The 18,839-nt window shown below is 37.5% G+C and overlaps 1 protein-coding gene across 3 annotated transcripts in view; it reads left to right on the forward strand.

Annotated features, from left to right (window-relative positions):
- Positions 1-18,839, forward strand: part of GFM2 (GTP dependent ribosome recycling factor mitochondrial 2) — a 63,860-nt gene that overhangs the window by 30,326 nt on the left and 14,695 nt on the right. For all 3 annotated transcript variants that reach the window (XR_006655963.3, XR_006655964.3, XM_024563493.3), the window contains exons 11-19: positions 722-802; positions 2,900-3,048; positions 4,472-4,612; positions 4,695-4,794; positions 6,921-7,110; positions 10,433-10,509; positions 12,971-13,109; positions 15,156-15,335; positions 17,406-17,521. Coding sequence is in view for 1 of the 3 variants with exons in the window: in XM_024563493.3 (XP_024419261.2) it covers positions 722-802; positions 2,900-3,048; positions 4,472-4,612; positions 4,695-4,794; positions 6,921-7,110; positions 10,433-10,509; positions 12,971-13,109; positions 15,156-15,335; positions 17,406-17,521 (1,173 nt within the window). In the remaining 2 variants the exon portion in view is untranslated. The remainder of the gene's footprint in view (positions 1-721; positions 803-2,899; positions 3,049-4,471; positions 4,613-4,694; positions 4,795-6,920; positions 7,111-10,432; positions 10,510-12,970; positions 13,110-15,155; positions 15,336-17,405; positions 17,522-18,839) is intronic.

Raw genomic sequence — 18,839 nt, forward strand, 5'->3', positions numbered from 1 at the left:
TTAAAATTAAAGAATAATATTAGTGTGCATAGGAACCAATGTCCTGTGTCCTTCAGGTGAACGGTGAAAATAATAAGTAACATTTTGTCTATACTTACTGTATGTTTGGGCAGCATAATTAGAATTTTATTTAACCCTCACAACAGCCCCGTGAGGTAGGTACTAGTGTTATCTCCCTGAGTGACCAAGGAGAAGAAAGAGGTGGTGACATACCTTGGCCAACGTTTTCACAGAGTTTTTTAAGTAGTGGAGTCATTTCCAGCGGTTTGACTCCAGAAGCTGCGCTTAACCATTACATAGGCTGCTTTTCAGGAGGATGGTTTGGTACATTTTTGCTATAGTTAGCTGTGAAAAGTGAAGTGTGTTTTGCTCACCAAGTTTGCAAGTTTTGTTCCTGTGTACTATTGCAAAATGTGAAACACTTATTAATTGTGTTGTCAGCTGAATTCTTCAACTTCATAATGAAGAATTATGAAAAGAATGTAAATTATATAATTGCATTTTTATCATTGAAATTATGTCTATGTCCCACCCCCCAAACTTCAAGGTATTTCCTCAGTGCAGGATTAGTTACAGTAGGATTACTTGTTTTAGTTGCACTGTCTCAGGAGATCTGTAGCTGTCTTGAAGTATTTGGAGAATATATGTTTATGGTATTTAGACTTAAGCTAATAGTTGGAAAACAAAGGCAAGTCATAGAACTAAAAGCCTTTCTTTATAGGTTGCAGATTTGGATGATGAATTTGCTGACTTGGTTTTAGGAGAATTTAGTGAAAATTTTGATTTGGTACCAGCTGAGAAGGTAAATTTTATTATTCATTTACTATAACCAACTTTTACTAATTGGATTTGCTTTGCTTTCTCTGGTTCCTTTTTTTCCCCCTTCAACTTTGCATAGCATTGGAAACTATGTTGACTTAAACAAACATTAGTAAAATACTAAGATAAAGTTACTCCTAACACAAAATGTTGCGTTAAATAAAAATTAGGAGAATGTAAAGATTGAGCCACTACTAATACACAGGTACTTAATAATGGCAGTGATTGACTATTTTTGGATATACTTGACAAAATTAGAAATGGAATCATTTTTACTTGTATTTAGTCAAGAGAAGTTAAGTGTTCATTCTCAGCCTTTTTTCTTCATTGCGATCATTTCTCTTGAGTATTTTAGGGAAACCATAGGTAGAAATTTGTATTGAAAATTTACTGGCTTTTAAAACTACTACAATGATCATTTTAATCAGACCATTTTTTTTTTCTGAATCTGTTTTAATTTTTAGTGGAAACTCATTGCAGGTCTTTGTGTGTGTGTGTGTGTGTGTGTGTTTTCTTTTGAAAAATATTAAACCAGAGGCTAGGCAAGTAGAATACTGATAATAATCGAATTATGACAGATTTCTTCAAGGCATTCTTGTTTTTTGGGTTTTTTTCCTGCCAGGGACCTTTCCCCATGAATTTGGCAAACTTACTCTTTATTTTCCTTCACGAAACATAAGAGTTACCAAAGAAAGTTTTTAAGTGATAATGTGTATGATATTGGGTTGGCAAAAAAGTCTGTTTAGTTTTTTCCATAAAATAGAAGACACATTGTTCAATTTTACCAATAACTTTATGGATTTGGATATTTTGAGTATGTTGGCTATCTCCTGCGTGATAGAACATTGATTGCTCTCAATTAATGTCTTGACTTGATCGCTTTCAATTTGTCTACGTGACCATGGAACATCGTCCAGAAAGAAATCTCCAGCATGAAAGTTCACAAACCACTTTTGACACGTTCCGTCAGTCCTTTTCCATACACTGCACGAATCTTTTTTTTGTGTTTCTACCTTTCCTGAAATAATAAAGCATAATATGTTGAAAATGTGTTTTCTTCCATCTTCAATATTAAAATGGCTACACAAAAATTCACCAATTTCAATAAGTTTTTTTAAATGCACGCTGATATGAAAGCTGTCACAATACAATCTAACAAAATTGTTTCGAATGAAGTTAGAGACAACTAAGTGCTACTCGAACAATCTTACAGAAAAAACTAAATGAACTTTTTGGCCAACCCAATAAGGTCCAAGATGAGCCAAACAAATTTTACTTAGTTATTTTCCCAAAAAGAAAAACATGAGATCTAATTGTAGATTAATTTTAAGCCATTTAAAGTTATTTGAGATGGGAAAAAAGTATTTTTCTTTTGAATGAAATGCCATAATTTTGACATGTTTTATTGTTTGGTATTTGAATGCTGACGTGTGATGTTTACTATGCCCTGCAACAAGCATGATTTCTGTTTTCAAAGAGCTTATGCTCTAAGGTAGAAATGACCCACCGTTTCTCTTATCAGGAGCTGGCAAGTACACCCGAGCTTTTCTTGTTTATTGAAGTCTTTCAAAAAAAATTTCCAACTTTGATTTCTCATTTTCTTTTGGATTACTGGGATCCAATCCATTTGAAAAAATTGTAATTCCTATTTATATCTTTAATTTCTTACCAGTTTCTCTGTTAGATTGACAAGGTTAAACCATAAGTATATTAATTCTTTTTCAAGAAATATTTTCAAATACCTACTTTATTTTAACCACTTTTCTAGTTTCTGGGGACTTAGCAGTGTTTTATCAGACCTTACTATAATGCTCATATACAAATTTAACATTTTGGTGGAAGAGAAGGCAGACAATAAATGAATAAATATGTATTTAATGTATCAGTTAGTGATTAATGTTATAAAGAAAAACAAGGAATAAGGCCATAAAGAATGAGGGAAGTGTGTGAGGAGTGCTATTTCACATGGTTGGTTAGGAAAGACATCTAATTCTGAGCTATTTTGGTTGGAGACCAATACACTGTGTATGTGACCGTCTTCTGGTCACAGAAAATACTTACCTATACCTCTGCTTTGTAGCTACAGACTGCAATCCACAGAGTAACACTGGCTCGGACAGCAGTGCCTGTGCTTTGTGGGAGTGCCCTGAAAAACAAAGGGGTCCAGCCCTTGTTAGACGCAGTTACTATGTATTTGCCTTCACCCGAAGAGCGCAACTATGAATTTCTGTGAGTATGCAAGTACGCAGATTAAAATCTTATAGCCTTGAAAAACAGGTAGGCAAATAGATCTTTTTTCCCCACAACGAGTAGTTGAATCACCATTTTTTAATCAGATTGGTGAGAAATATCATTGTAAATACTATAATATAGTACCATAGTAGTTTTTAATTTGAAAGGGACATTTGTTACCTTTGTAACCTGCCACCTTTACGCACGGAGCTAAGAATGTGGATTTAGTGATGTGTAGAAGTATGCTGACCTGCCATCTCGGTTGTTTATTTATTTATTTAGAAAGTAGTATCCTAGGGACATGTGATAAATATTCTGTAGCTATATTTATATCTATTCTAGATTTCAAGATTTTTCATAAGCTCAAAATATTTTGTGGCTGTAAAGAAAGGTCAGTGTTTTACTCCCATTGTCACTGACAACTTTGTACTTATTAATAAATCTTCTAAAATCTGAGTGAGTGTTGTCCAAAATTGCAGCCAATACTGTACTTCAATCCTTTTAACGAGGACATTACCCACTTTTCCTCTCTCTCAACCGCAGAGGCGTACAGTAAAGTGATTCTAAGCTGCGCTGTGTGCTACCTGGATTTAAGTCCCAGCTCTTCCAAGGTGTTTAACCTCTCATCTATGAAAGGCAGAGAATAGGACCTATTTCATAGGATTGTTGCAAGAAGCAATGAGTTAATACTTACAAAGCACATGGAACAGTGCCTAGAATATTGTAAGCTTTATAAGTATGTATTAAATAAAGTTAAAAACTAGAGGAATAATATTGGAGGTGTTATGAAATACAAACGTCTAACCTACTTTCAATTGTGGACTTCTTTGAAACTAGTGAAAATACGGAGCTTTTCCCAAGAAAAACATACTTGTGTACAACATTTGGCAATTTCAGAGGGTTCAAAGTTTCTGTAACCTATTGATGAACACCAGTTAAAGGACATCATTCTGTAAGAATGTTGGCGTGTAAACAAGCTCAGATTGTAGTATAAATTTATATAGTTACGTAACTGGAGAGAAAGTGAGAGGAGAGTATAAAGGCAATAATCGGAAAGTACCTGTTTATTTACCCTGTATAGGTTTTTTCGAGAAAGTGGTGTGATGTTCCTAGGTGTTTTTTTTGAGGAGGGAACTCTTGGCTCTGGAAGTATTTGCAAGTAGACGTAATATTTGGAAGAGGCCCCATTGTTTTTAGTTTTGAGGAATTAATGGTAAGATCTCCATAAAATAATTTATTCCAATGGAGGAAGAGAGGCACTGGCATTATTTAATCAGTCTGGGTAGCTAACCTTGAAGATATGAAGGCTCTTTGGAGGACTTCAGGATTAAGTTTGTGAAGTGATTATCATCTGATCTGTATAAATACATAGGAAGTGTCTTTTAAAGGCTTTTCTGGGATGTCTCCTTAATTTTTATAGGCAGTGGTACAAGGGTGACTTATGTGCACTGGCATTCAAAGTTCTCCATGACAAGCAGCGGGGACCACTGGTTTTCATGCGCATTTACTCAGGCATGATAAAACCCCACTTGGCCATCCATAATATTAATGGAAACTGCACGTAAGTAGAAGCTTCAGTTATTTTTTAAATTGTATTCGCTTCTTTAAAAGTACTTTTACTGATATATATCATAGTTCTACAGGGAGAGAATAAGTCGTCTACTTTTGCCATTTGCTGACCAACATGTAGAAATCCCTTCACTGACTGCTGGCAACATTGCTTTGACTGTTGGGCTTAAACATGTAAGTGACTGAATGGTTTCTCCAGGAAATGACAGCTTATGTATTTAATTAAAAGTAGGTATTTTATAATAGCAAGACCCAATAAATAATCCAAATGTCCATCAATAATGGAATAATGAATATTGTAGCATATTCATCAACATGGTTGAATCTCATAGAAAGAAAGAAAAGTAAATTATGGCTCAGTGGATTGAGCTCCAGGTTGCAAACCAAACGCTGCCGGTTGGATTCCTGTTCAGAGCACGTGCCTGTGTTGTGGGCCAGATCCCTGGTCGGGGGTGTATGGGAGGCAACCGATCGATGTTTCTCTCACACATCGATGTTTCTCTCTTCTTTCTTTCTCCCTCCCTTCTCTCTCTCAAAAAAACAAGTAAGGAAAATCTTTAAAAAAAAGTACAGAAGGCTATAACAATATGAATTGTATTTATTCAAAGTCAAGTAAAATAATATACTACTCATGGATACATACATATGTTTTAAGATTACATAAAACGTTGTTATTTCCATTGGATTTGTTTTCCTGTTTTGATCCTTGCACACAATTTCATCCAACCTTATAACCGATCGGGTACTAACCGAGGACGTTTTGCAGTGAAGGCTCCGTGAGGGCACGCATTCCTGTCTCTCTCATTCTCTGTTCTCAGTCCTCAGACCAGTGCTTCAGGCATTGCGTGACTGTAGGATGAAAATACTTGTGGCATCTGTGTATATTTTTGGTGGATTAAAGCCAAGGGCATCTCACTTATATATGGGTTAGGTAAAATATAGTTTATCATTAAACTTTGGTACATTTGACATTAGGGTAAACATTGTTACTTTGAACTTTTTTTGTTTTAATAGTTTATTAAAATATAAAAAGAAAATTTTACCTTTTGCAGCAACATGGATGGACCTGGAGAACATTATGCTAAGTGAAATAATAAGCCAGTCAGAGAAAGACAAATACCATATGAGTTCACTCATGTGTGGAATCCAATAAACAGCCTGAACTAACAAGCAGAATAGAGACAGATTGATTGATAGAGACAAAGCAGGCTGACAGCTCTGGGCGGAGAGTGGGAGGGTTCTTGGGAGTTGGAGGGATAGAGTAAAAAAGAAGAAGGACTCATGGACACAGACAACAGTGTGGTGATTGTGGGGGGTGGGGGGTAGGGGTTGGAGGTGGAAGAGGATATAGGGAGATAAATGGTAATGGAAAAAATACAATAAAAAATAAACTTTTAACATTTTTAACTCTATGAAATTGCAGGATTTAAAATCTTTTACAGAAAATTCCCATGTTCCGGAAATTGGACTTCTAGCATTGCAGTGTCCTGTCTACCTGGAGGCAGGAATTCCTTTTCTGTGTTTGAAGGAGTTACAGAAATCTGTTTGGGCTAGTGCTTCAGTAGGAATATCTTTATAGAGATGGAAACTGGCACAGAGCTTCATAACATATATGTTTAAAACTAAAATTATAGCCCTGGCTGGTGTGGCTCAGTGGGTTGAGTGCTGGCCTGCAAACTGAAAGGTTGCCAGTTCAATTCCCAGTCAGAGCACATGGCTGAGTTGCAGGCTGGGTCCCCAGTTGGGGGTGTGTGAGAGACAACCAATTAATGTATCTCTCACAAATCGATGTTTCCCTCCCTCTCGCCCTCCCTTCCCCTCTCTCTAAAAATACATAAATAAAATCTTTTTTAAAATAAATTAAATTAAATTTAAATTATAGTTTTGCATGGTCAAGGGTATTCTGTTTAATTGCATACTTTAGTTAATAGAGGCTTTTTTGTAAAATAGTAATAAATTTTTACAGGTGATAAAACCCTATTGGACTTCTACCTAACTTGTCTTTATATGATTGAAAATTTGGGAAGGTACATTTGTTTTACCAAATGAATTTTGGGTATGTATTGTGTGTGTGTTTTATTGTTAGACGTATTACAATAGTATTTTGGATAGAATTCTTATACACGTTAAATTAGATTTACTTGTGCATTGTTATAATGACCTTTACAAATTTGTCTTTCTTTTAAGTACTGATGGAAAGAAAGTGCTACATTGAATTTTTTCTCATTCCATGGTTCTTGGTGGAAGTTGAGTGCTTGCCAACAGCCTTTTTTATCCCAAGGAATCTTCTTTGCTTGCAGACAGCCACTGGAGACACCATTGTCTCATCCAAGTCCAGCGCATTGGCTGCAGCTCGCCGAGCCGGAAGGGAGGCAGAAAAGAAGCGTAAACAAAACAGTGAAGCAGAGAGACTCTTATTGGCGGGGGTGGAGATTCCAGAACCTGTGTTCTTCTGTACCATAGAGCCTCCATCAGTGGCTAAGCAGCCAGGTACAGAACAGTCTTGGTGGATCAATTAATTACTGCTCTGGTAATTCAGATGAAACAGTTACATTACACCCTCAAAAGATTTCATATGTGATTGAGTTTAATTTTATCAGAATTTATTGGTAAACATTTCTTATGTAGTCTAGTTTTTTATTTAAGATGTTTTGATCTTTACAATCTCCTTTAATTTTTGTCTTTTGTTATATCTTGGCCATTTTTCTCATATCATATTCTTCCTTAGTTTTATTCAAGCACAAACCCAGACTCTTTAGTATGGCATATATAGCTCATTATTCCAGCTGTGTCATTTCCAATTAAATTTGATTAGCTATAGCAGAAAAATCCTCAAGTGGCAGTTGCTTTAATGATAAAAGTTTATTTCTCTCTGTTGGAAAACATACCTTGAGTTGCCAGCCCAGGGATTGGAGGATGGCCCCACAGTCTCCTCAGGCACTCAGGCTCCCGTCTTTTGTCTTGCCTGTCTGAGTGGACAGCTCCTGTCCTCAGTCGTCTCATGATGGCTGCTGGAGCCTTGGGCATCACGTTGGAGCTCCTGGCAGCAGAAAGGAGTAATGGGGAGAAAGGAAATGGACCCCTTTCCCTTTTAAGGTTTCTTATATGTCATTGGCCATCACTTGGAATCTATATGGCCACCCAGTTGCAAAGGAGTCTGGTAAGTGCAGTCTCTTAGCGAGGCAGCAGCGGAGTAGAGTGGGAGGCTGCCCCTAGTCTTTGACACCAGCTCTCTTGACTGGCTTCACTTTTTGAAACTTCCTCCTTTGTTCTGACCCCTCTTCTTTCACCCAGACAAAAATGAAAATAGACTAACTGCTGCCACCTCACAGTGCCATAATAAAGTGGTTGTGATATCCTGAAGGTGCCATGCTTTTTTTTTTTTTTTTTGCACTGCTGTTTCTTTTCCTGTGTTCTCTCTTGCATTATGATGAATTGTCTGCTTGGAAAATATTCACTCTTTCTTTAGGTCTCAGCTGAAGCCCTCACTGAATTCCTCTATTAGACTGTTAAAGGACAAACTTTCTAGTTCTACAGGTGGCTTTAGAAGCCCTTTTCCCCATTGAAAACAAGTTGGACTCACGGAAAAACAAAGGCAATCTTTATTGCCTCCCATGTCTTTTTGAGTACGCAGTGGGAAAGAAAGGATTCCTACCCAAGTAGCAGTTCCAGTTCCTCACCTCTCCAGCTAAAGTTCACCTGAAAGGAATCCAAGTACAGGTGTAAGCCGCCAAGTACTGAAGGAAACGGTGTCGTCTTGTCCAGTTGATAAAGGAATGGCATTTATTTATTTATTTTGTGATTTAAATTCAAACAGCTGTGGCAGCAGTTTTCTTGTTACCTTGAAATGCCCTAGGCCGGCTGAAGTAGTCTTGACTTTGGGGACCAGGTGACATGAATGTGGCTCTCAGTTACATCAAGGGGGACCAAACTAGTTATATCAAGTGTGACCACACACTTAAGGACAGGGGCTCTCCTGCAGAAATAACCTTTGAGTTCTTTTGAATGTATTTGAAACTCATGTCACATGTGAAATGCATTGTGTCCACCTGTATTCAAAGTGCAGGATTGTGGTTAAGTTGTACCAGCCAGTTTTAAAATCCAAGGCCCCGATCCATAACTGCTTTAGGAGAAAACCTACTTTAGGTGTCCAAAGAAAGTCTAATTAATGGGCATTAGCTCAGACGTCCTGGGCCCCAGAGAGCAGAGACTTCCCAGAGCCGCCCTTTCTCAGACTTCTGACAGGCAGATCCACACACACTTTTCTCTGCGCTTCCACTGTATTTACCCTTTGGTCCTATCGTAGGACTTGACACCTTGTGTTACAGTGCTCTCTGTTTTCACCCCAATAAACTCCTGAGGGACGTATTCCTTATAAATATTTTTGAATGAATTCACTTTTTTGTAATAAAATTACCACCTTGTCATTCTAAAAGCCACAAAGTGTCATAAACATTGTTACTTCTTTGTCTATAGATGCTTAAAAATAAATTATTACCTAAAATAATGCCTCTCAATGTTGGATGTGCATATCCATCTCTTGGGGTTCTTATTAAATGCAAACTCTGATTCAGTCTAGAACCTGAGATTCTATATTTCTAACAGGCTCCAGGTGATGCCGATATTGCTGGTCCTTGGACCCAAGTTTGGGATATTGAGTCTAGAACGGCATTGTTCAGTAAAAATATAACATGATCCACTTACATCACTTAAAATTTTCTTACAGCCACATTAAAAACAATTGGCAAAATTAACTCTAGTGATATGTTGTACATAATCCAGTATATCAAAATATTAGTTGAATATATTATAATCAATATAAAAATTGAGATATTTTACTTTTTTCCGTAATAAGTCTTTGAAACCTAGTGTGTATTTCACACTTACAGTGCACATCAGTTTGGTCTTACCAATCGGTAGGATTGGTAATACCTACCGATGGCTAGCGGCCACCACCCGAGTGGCGGTCTAGAAGGCCTGGTTTATATATGTAAGAGCTTAAATGTGTGACTGATAACGTCGGTTCATTAATCCATTGCTCAGTTCTTTACTTCAGCTACACTTTGTGGAACTTCTAACATCTTTTGTAAAGAGGTAGGGTATACATATGAGTTAATTGATTGTATTAAAGTATCACTTTTGATGGTATATTTAATGAAAATAATATGTTCTTATTTCCTCTTTGGTTGTGATTGTCACAGAGTGATTAGATTACCACCTCCTTATTCATCATGTAATTTAGCTTCCTTTTCCAGTTTCCCACTATTGTCTGTGTTTCCGAAGGCATTTTGCTTTTTTTGTCAGCTCTTAGATTGATCTTTGCAGAGCAGAGTCAGATGATGTTGCTGTCCCACTTAAACCCTTTGGTGGCTTCCCATCACAAATTCAAACTCTTCACCATGGCCTATAAGACCTGCAACATACCTGCCTTCTCATGTGATGCTACCCTTCCTTCTGCCCACCAATATCAAGCTGCACTGGCCTTCTCATTGTTTTTCCAATAGCGGATTATTCATTGCACAGCCATTTCCTCTGTCTGGAATTCTTTTTCTTCAGCATTTTGCTTATAAGGTCATTTTTTAAATGTCTTTACCCAAATCATTGTGGGGAGGCCTTCACAGATTGCCCAGTCTCAAGTAACCTCCTATCACTGTCTTATCACCTTATTTTATTCTCTACAAAACATTTATGGCTGTTTGAAATTTTCCTTTTCAAAATTTGTTTGCTTGCTCATCTATTTTCCCCACTAGAACATATGGTACATTATCTAAAAAATGAAATGTAAAGGTAACTGTTTTTGTTTATCCCCCAGATTTGGATCATGCATTGAAGTGCCTTCAGCGTGAAGATCCCAGTTTGAAAGTGAAGCTTGATCCTGACTCTGGACAGGTAGGCATATTGTTACTTAATCCCAGAAATATGTCAATAATTTAGTGTGTGTGTGTGTGTGTCTATGTGCGTGAGTGTAAGTGATTACATCTGAAACATTGCTTTGGTCTATGGCCCTGAAAAAGAAACTGTCTTTATTGGTTCTCATAATACAAACTTCTGATTATTATGTTATTTTGACTGTCAAGCTGAATAAACAAGTTCTCTCTAATTCTTTAAAATAATTATACCTGATTTATATAAACTACTCTGCAGCATTTAGACCATGGTTCAACCCCAAGACAAAGCCGTGAGCCTCTTATGCCAAGGCTTATAGAAGCGGCATACTAAAGGGAAGGTGCAAAGGTGCTTTTAGTGATAATGACACACATAAGGTGGGCGAGAAGTGGTAGGTTACAACCTAGCAATGTGGGAGGAAGTAGAGTTCTAGAGTAGGTACAGAACTGGGCTGTCTGTCACAGCACAAAAGGAGACAGATATTTATTCTTTATCTTCATTTTAGGAAGGTGGGTCTAGAAGGCCTGGTTTATATAACTAAGAACCGTTTAAATGTGTGACTGATAAGGTTAGTTCATTAATCCATTGCTCAGCTTGTCAGCTACACTTTGGAACTTCTAATGTCTTTTATAAAGAGGTAGGGTATACATATCACTTCATTGATTCAATTAAAGTATCACTTTTGATAGTGTATTTAATGAAAATAATTAAATAGGGTAAAGCTTACATAAGATTTTATAAAAAGTTCCTTAAAATGATTATAAATTTGTCTTAAAGAGGATGAACTTATTTAGTTAATCTGAAAAATAGGGGGTACTTTACTTTCCCAAATGCCAGGTAAGTGAGCAGTAATTTAATTGATCCTGAATGCTATAATAGCAATTAAAACAGAAAGCTTTTTATTTAAAAAACAAAACAAAACACCAATACATATTTTTTTAAAAGAGAAGAAATAACATGCAAGCGTACAGATTTAAAGAATTTAAGTTTCCCTGCCTCTCAATCCTATTCTACTCAGGTAACCACTATGAAAACTATATGATTATAGCTTTTCATACTTTTTTGAACATTTGTTCTTCTGCTGTGCTATGTTATAAGGCACCATATTTTTTCCAAATAATTCACTTCTTTAACCTTACATTAAAGTATAACAACCATATACCAAAGTCTTTTGCATTGTTGTTACAATAAAATATAATTAAAATATAAATTTTAATTAAAATATCATTATAATTGTAATTAAAATATAATTGTATAATCCTTGCAATTATATTTTTATTACAGCAAAGGATAGACGTTAGAACAAACAAAGGAAGACACTCATAGGGCAAAGTCTGGGACAGTTCTAAATGGAAAGCTTTCTTCATCCTCAGGGACGTGTTACCCCCCGGCAAAGAGTATGGCCAACCACAGAGCCCCACCTGGGCCTTTGGTGTCCAGTTTTTATTGGGGCTCAAGTACATACTGCCTGTGTGGTTGACCTGTAGCCTTTAATACCTCCTGTAGGTTTGCACTGATACCTTTACTCTCCAGGTTGGAGCTGATGTAGCTATTCCAAAGCCTGAATCATAAATCACATTGTTTGACCAGTGGGTGGGCAGAGCTCCCAGACAAGCAGAGACACTTCTGTCAGGCAGCATCCCGGCCCAGATATAATTTCTCAGTGCTGAGGGCAACAGCCAGATCTCTCTTTGGGTAAATTCTTCACTGCACAGATGGCATATGAATAAAATGGAGCAAATATGGATTTTTACACTATACTCTTTCTCATTTACAAAGACCTTATTTAGGAATAGCCATTGTTGCTAAAAAAAAAAAATAATAATAATAATGCATGTCTTGATTGGTTTTGATACAAATTTGGCTTTTCTAACAAGGGCCCAAAGTAACATTGGTTCTTAGACAACAAAAGTCAGTTTCTCTGTCATGAGTCTGGAAGTTTGGACTGACCACAAAGCTGTGAGGTGCCCAGGACAGTTGGGAAATGCCCATGTGGTTGGGAACGTTTGGAAAAAAGGTGATTTCTCCCATTCATAATATGTTGCCTTTATCCACTTGTTTCAAGACAGTTGCCTACTTCTTCCTTCAGAGAAGGAATTTTTCTTTTCCTTACAGGCACAGCCCAAAAGTTGCTAACATCAGCTACATTCATGTTTCATTGGCCAGAACTTAGCTATGTGGTTGGGAAGTGGAGTCCTCACTAGATGCCACTTGCTTAGCTGATAAGTCAACTGTTATGGAATCATAATACAGAAGAGAATGGCCTAGTAATTCACTTTTAATTGATCATTCCAATCAGAAAAGTTAAAAACTTTTGATGTAGGAGCCAAAAAAATATTGTAAAAGAAACTCAGTTTATGATTAATGAAAAATAACCTAGACTGGTGTGTGTATACCTTTATATAGTATTTTGTGATAAACATAATTTTCCTTGATCTTTGTTTTCTTTCTTTTTTTTAACTAGACTGTCCTATGTGGAATGGGGGAGTTGCATATTGAAATTATTCATGACCGCATCAAGAGGGAATATGGACTGGAAACCTACCTGGGGCCTCTTCAGGTGGCATACCGAGAGACCATCCTAAATCCAGTTCGTGCCACAGGTAAAAATTAAAACATTCGCTGTTTTTGTTTATCACTTTCTCTCCAGGATCCTTTTTCTGAATCTCTTAATTTAGTTGCAAGCAGGATTCACAGTCACTAGTGTTTTTCATCAATGGGGATAGGTTTTATACGTGTGTTTTCTTGTTTTCTAGGATTTTTACATTTTAAACACAGCCCTATTCCATTACCACTCATTGCACTTACTGGATGAGCCACTCATCCAGCAGATGTGCTTTTTGGTGGTCATGGAATAGAATAGCCATTGAAGTAGAGGGCTCGTCCCAATCCTTACTACCAGAATGAGTATATAAATTTGAAGTTGAATCAGATGCATTCAAAAGAAAAAGGACTACTATATATGTGAAACTTTCTTTTTCGTAAACCTAAAGGTACCCCCCGCAAAACCCTACACTGAGACACATAGATAGCTTTAAAAAAAGGAAACAGAGAAATGAAGTTGATGTGTTATTTTTGCACTATAAAGTGAGTGGAAAGTAATTTCCACTATTTAATAAATATGGTAATCTTATGCTAATGAAAGTGTAGTTTTTATATTTCTGTCACAAACTGTAAGAATTCATGATTCATTATTTTAATTCAATTCCCTTAAGCAAAGGAACATGACATTATTACTAGTCTTCCCAAGGGGAAAACACAGACAGGTTTGTTTAAAAATATAGAGAAAAGATTTTAAATATAACCAGGTGATTTTAAGCCACTCAGTGATTTCTTAAAAGGGCAGGTGGTTACTTTTCACTAAAACCTGAAAACTAAACAAATAGAATGTAGGAACAAATGACATGAGGATATCTGTTTCTGAACTTTATATCCATAAAAACTAAAAATACTGGTAACATGTAAGTGACATCTTTAAAATTAAGTATATTTATTGTTTTTAAGATCAAAAAACTGTGGTACATTTACACAATGGAATTCTATGCAGCAGAGAGAAAGAAGGAGCTCCTACCCTTTGCAACAGCATGGATGGAACTGGAGAGCATTGTGTTAAGTGAAATAAGCCAGGCGGTGAGGGACAAATACCATTTGATCTCACCTTTAACTGGAACCTAATCAACAGAAGAAAAAAGCAAACAAAATATAACCACAGACATTGAAATTAAGAACAATCTAACAATAACCAGAGGGGAGGGGAAGGGGACAATGGGGGGAAGGGTTTTCAGGAACTACTATAAAGGACACATGGACAAAACCAAGGGGGAGGGTAGAAGCAAGGGAGGGAGGTGGGTTTGGCTGGGGTGGGGGGGAGTGATGGGGAGAAAATGCAGACAACTGTGATTGAACAACAATAAAATAATTTAAAAAAATAGAGAATAGAAGGTATTGGTAAGGAACAAAAGACTGTCAAAAATTAGCAGGCAATGGAACATCATGTGTGTAAGAAAAAAGAAATGCTCAACAACAACAAAAATGATGAGGGCATGTCATAAGGACATAGGAATTAACTTGAAGAGGCTCCCCTGGCCAAATCTGGTTCATTTGAACACCAGAGTAATTAAACACAGCAATTATAAACCATTGAGAAGAAGTAGGAATTCGTGGGTCTCTAATGATAATAAACAAATACGTAGGGAAGAAGAGAGGGTTCTTCCTTACAACGGAATGCCAAATGCTGTTAGTTGTAGAGGAGGCAGGAAAATAGTCATTTTGCAACTGTTGTGAATACTTAATATTGATTGGCTATATTGCACGGTTTTAAAGTATGTGCCCACTGATTGCTTATTAGTTACAAGGTAAAAAACATAGTACCTAGGTGCTTCAGCAATCAGACCACACCTTGACTGGATGATCAAATCACTAGTGATAATGATGGGCAGATTGACATTGTGCAGATTGAACATGGAGGCAGATACTTTCTTGGCAGAAGTACTTGACATTTTTATACTGTACTTAGTGCCCTTGTAAACATTTTTCCCACTTTGTATTTCATGAGAGCTTGAACTTGTTAATTGCAGTTTTCCAAGTAGTGGCACCTTGACACCTTTTCAGAACAGATCTCTGAGGTACTACATTCAATTTGTTGACAGATACCTTAGATAGAACTTTAGGAGACAAACGGCATCTTGTGACTGTGGAACTGGAAGTGAAACCAATTGAAACGTCATCTGTTATGCCAGTTATTGAGTATGCTGAAAGTATGAGTGAAGACATTTTGAAGGGCTCCCAAGAGGCCATTGAAAATGGGATTCACAGTGCGTGCCTCCAAGGTAAGGTACGCAGATAAGAGTAAGCGCCAATATCATACTCAGCCATTCAGTCACTCCCAATACTACAGATTTTTCCAGTTTTTTCCCTAACTTTGCTAGAGTTTTCTCCTTTTCTCTTCCTATTATGTGTGTGTTACCTTTTGTAATTATTCCATAGTCATTGGATATCCTGTTCTGTATTTTCAGTCTTCTGTTTACTTTGCTTTTCAGTTTTGGAGGTTTCTGCTAACTATATAACTGAGAGAGTCTTCCCGCGGCCCAGTCTAGTCTACTTATAAGCCCATCAGAAGCATTCTTATTTCTGTTACGGTGTTTTTGTACTCTAGCATTTCTGTTTGGGTTTTTTGTTGTTTTTTAAATTCTCACCCAAGGACATGCTCATTGATTTTATTTTATTTTATTTTTTTAAGAGAGAGAGGGGAAGGGAGAAAGAGAGAGAGACATTGATGTGAGAGAGAAACATTGATCAGACATCTCCTGTACAAGCCTGGACTGGAGATTGAACCCATGTCCTAGGCATATGCCCTGACTGGAAATCAAACCCTCAACCCTTTGGTGTACAGAACAGCACTCCAGCCCACTGAGCCACCCAGCCAGGGCTGTTTGTTTCTTTCTTGGGACTTCAATCTCTCTGCTTTCATTTTCCATTCATTCTTGCATGCTGTCTACTTTATCCGTTAGAGCCCTTAGCATGTTAATCATAGTTGTTCTATGTTCCTGGTCTGATCATTCCAACATCCCTTCTGTGTCTGGTTCTGGTGCTTGTTCTGTCTATTCAAATTGTGCTTTTTGCCTTTTAATATGCCTTGTAATTTCTTCTTGATAGCTGGACATGAGGTACTGGGTAAAAAGAGCTACTGTAAACAGGTATTTAGTAATGTGGCAGTGAGGTGTCAGAGATGGGAAGCATTCTGTAGCCCTAGGATTAGGTCTCAGTCTTTTAGTAAACCTGTGCCTCTGGACTGTGAACTGCACAAGTGTTTCTTAGTTTCATTTTGTTTTGTTTTGTTTCCATCCTCCTTAGGTGGGACACAGTGGCCTGAGTAAACTGGAATAGGGGACTTCCCACATCAGACTCTGACAATGATCCCCTTGCAGGTTAGGTTCTGGTTAACTAGGTTCCCCTGACAGCAGTCCTTGTTGAGAACAGAGTGTTCTGGCCCTCCTCAGGTAGCTCAGTTGGTTAGAGCATTGTCCTGATACCCTAAGGTTGCAGGTTTGATCCCCGGATTCAAATAAGAGTCAACTAAAGAATGCATCCATACGTGGCACAGCAAATCGATGTTTTTTTTTTTTTTTTTCTTTCTCTAAAAATCACTAATAGTACTAATAAAACCAAACCAGTGCTCTGAAGTACTGTTTTTGATTTGAAGTTGGTTGAATCCACAGATGTGCAACCAATGGATACAAAAAAAGAGAAGGGTCGACTCTAAGTTTTGGAGGTGTCAAGAGTTACTTATATGCAGATTTTCATCTGCTTGGGGGTCAGTTCTTTTAAGTCCCCCATGTTGTTCAAGGGTCAACTGTATTTCAGAATGGTTTCTTTTCCCCTTCCTCTGCCGGAAGCACAAGGAGACTTTTCTCTGATATTTACTGTGAGCATCTGCTTGAGCTGCTAGAGGTAAATCTCACAAAACTATGTCCCCTGCCTCTGCCCGCCCCCCACCCTCCTGCCACAAAAGACCAGGTACCCCTGGAGTTTTTAACTCTCAGACTTGTCCACACTGAGCCTCCAGCAATTTATCAATTACAGTTCAGGTTTTCCTACCTCTGCACTGGTTCCTGGGACATATTCTGCTAGTGAGTCTCTGCTCCAGGAGCTTTGACTCCCTGTGTTTGCCTTCTCTCCGTTCTTGGGGGCAGTGGTTTGCCCTGTGTTCTCCCCTCTCTTACAGAACCGAGAAGAGTTGTTTTGTCAGTCTGTTTTTCTTTTACTTGTTAGGACTGAGTGATGACTTCCAAGCTCCTCACACGTCAAACTGGGAACGAAGTCTTCTCCCTCTTTCTTTACATTTCTCAGCTACTCCTCACTGCATATTGAGTCCTAACACAATGTTCTTCCTGGCCTAGGACCATTGCTTGGATTCCCAATTCAAGATGTGGCAATTACTTTACACTCACTGATAGTTCACCCTGGTACCTCCTCAACTATGATTTCTGCCTGTGTCTCAAGATGTGTACAAAAGGTATGTAACCACCCTAGTGCTTTTCGCTCTAAGGTGACTCCTGACGGTGCATACTGACCCGCAGACAGCTGTGCTTGTAGTGCCAACCGTGTGTCTTTGCTCTCTGAGCCTTGCAGTCAATGAGAGTTTTTACCACGGAGAATGTTCGATTTCTTTAATCACCAGGGTTTTATTTGCAAGATGATCTGAGACCTTACTGTTTAACATAGCTAGTATGAAATATCCTCTGACGCTGGCACATAGGCAGGTTTCCTTAAGTGGCAACTCTGCTTTCCCCATCCCAGACACAAAGCCACCGCACTGTGAGATCGGTCCCAAGGTGCCTACTTTGAAGGGGACTGAGGCGTCATTGTCCTTTGTACAATGTTTCTTGCATCTTGTATCTTCTTCAATAAATGTCTCTATTTTTCATGTTACATGGCTGATACCTTCTGGACAAACCTCATATGTTGAAATTCCTACAGTTTTAAAAGTTTATGATTTAAAAACTATACTTACAAAAATAAAATTGATATCGTTATATCAAATATATTATATCAAATATATTAGCATTATATGCTAACTAAGCATATAGTTAGAAATATCACCTATAGTCATGATTAAATTGTTAAGAAAACATTTACCTTCCGGTAATTTTTAAAGTTCTTCTGAAATTGGTTTTAATGTTGAAGTAGTGATAACCTGAAAGATGAGTAATGTTTCTAAATTAACCCCAAGCCCCAATATATTGGCCAGTCCTTCAAAATCTAATATGCCTTCTAAAAATAAAATTATAAGTATTTCGGAGTTGGTTAGCCTTTTTATTAAGATCATACTAGAAAACAATGAACTTTATAGGGCCTTACATTTAATCTTTAGTTTTAATTCATTACTTCAAATGAAATATTCCTAATGAAAGTACTCCAGCCCTTGTTAAGCTTTAGCTGGTGGGGAAGCTCCTTCCCTCTGCTTATGAGAAATTAGTGATGCTTTGTATATTTGTTGAGCCATCCGCGTCGTGCATACAGTGTATAGGGTCCATACATTTTTCTTGACCATTGGGAGCTTTAGATTTAAAAGGGAATTAAATATAGCCAATAGCCAAAATATTACGTAGAACAGACTAAAGGATAAAAGCTGAGAAGTGCGATTTGGGTGGGATTATTGGAAATAAATTAATATTTGAGCGGTGATGATTTGGTGAATTTGGGCTCCGAGGGGAGCATTCCAGACAGGGAGGAATTAAAGAGTCCCTTTAGCTATAGGCATCAGATGAAGGCAGGAGAGTAGTGAAAAACAGTGTTGGAAAAGTAAAATAAAGTCAAACTGTAGAGTAACC

The sequence above is a fragment of the Desmodus rotundus genome, chromosome 1 (genome assembly GCF_022682495.2).
Source record: "Desmodus rotundus isolate HL8 chromosome 1, HLdesRot8A.1, whole genome shotgun sequence".
Lineage (NCBI taxonomy): Eukaryota > Metazoa > Chordata > Mammalia > Chiroptera > Phyllostomidae > Desmodus > Desmodus rotundus.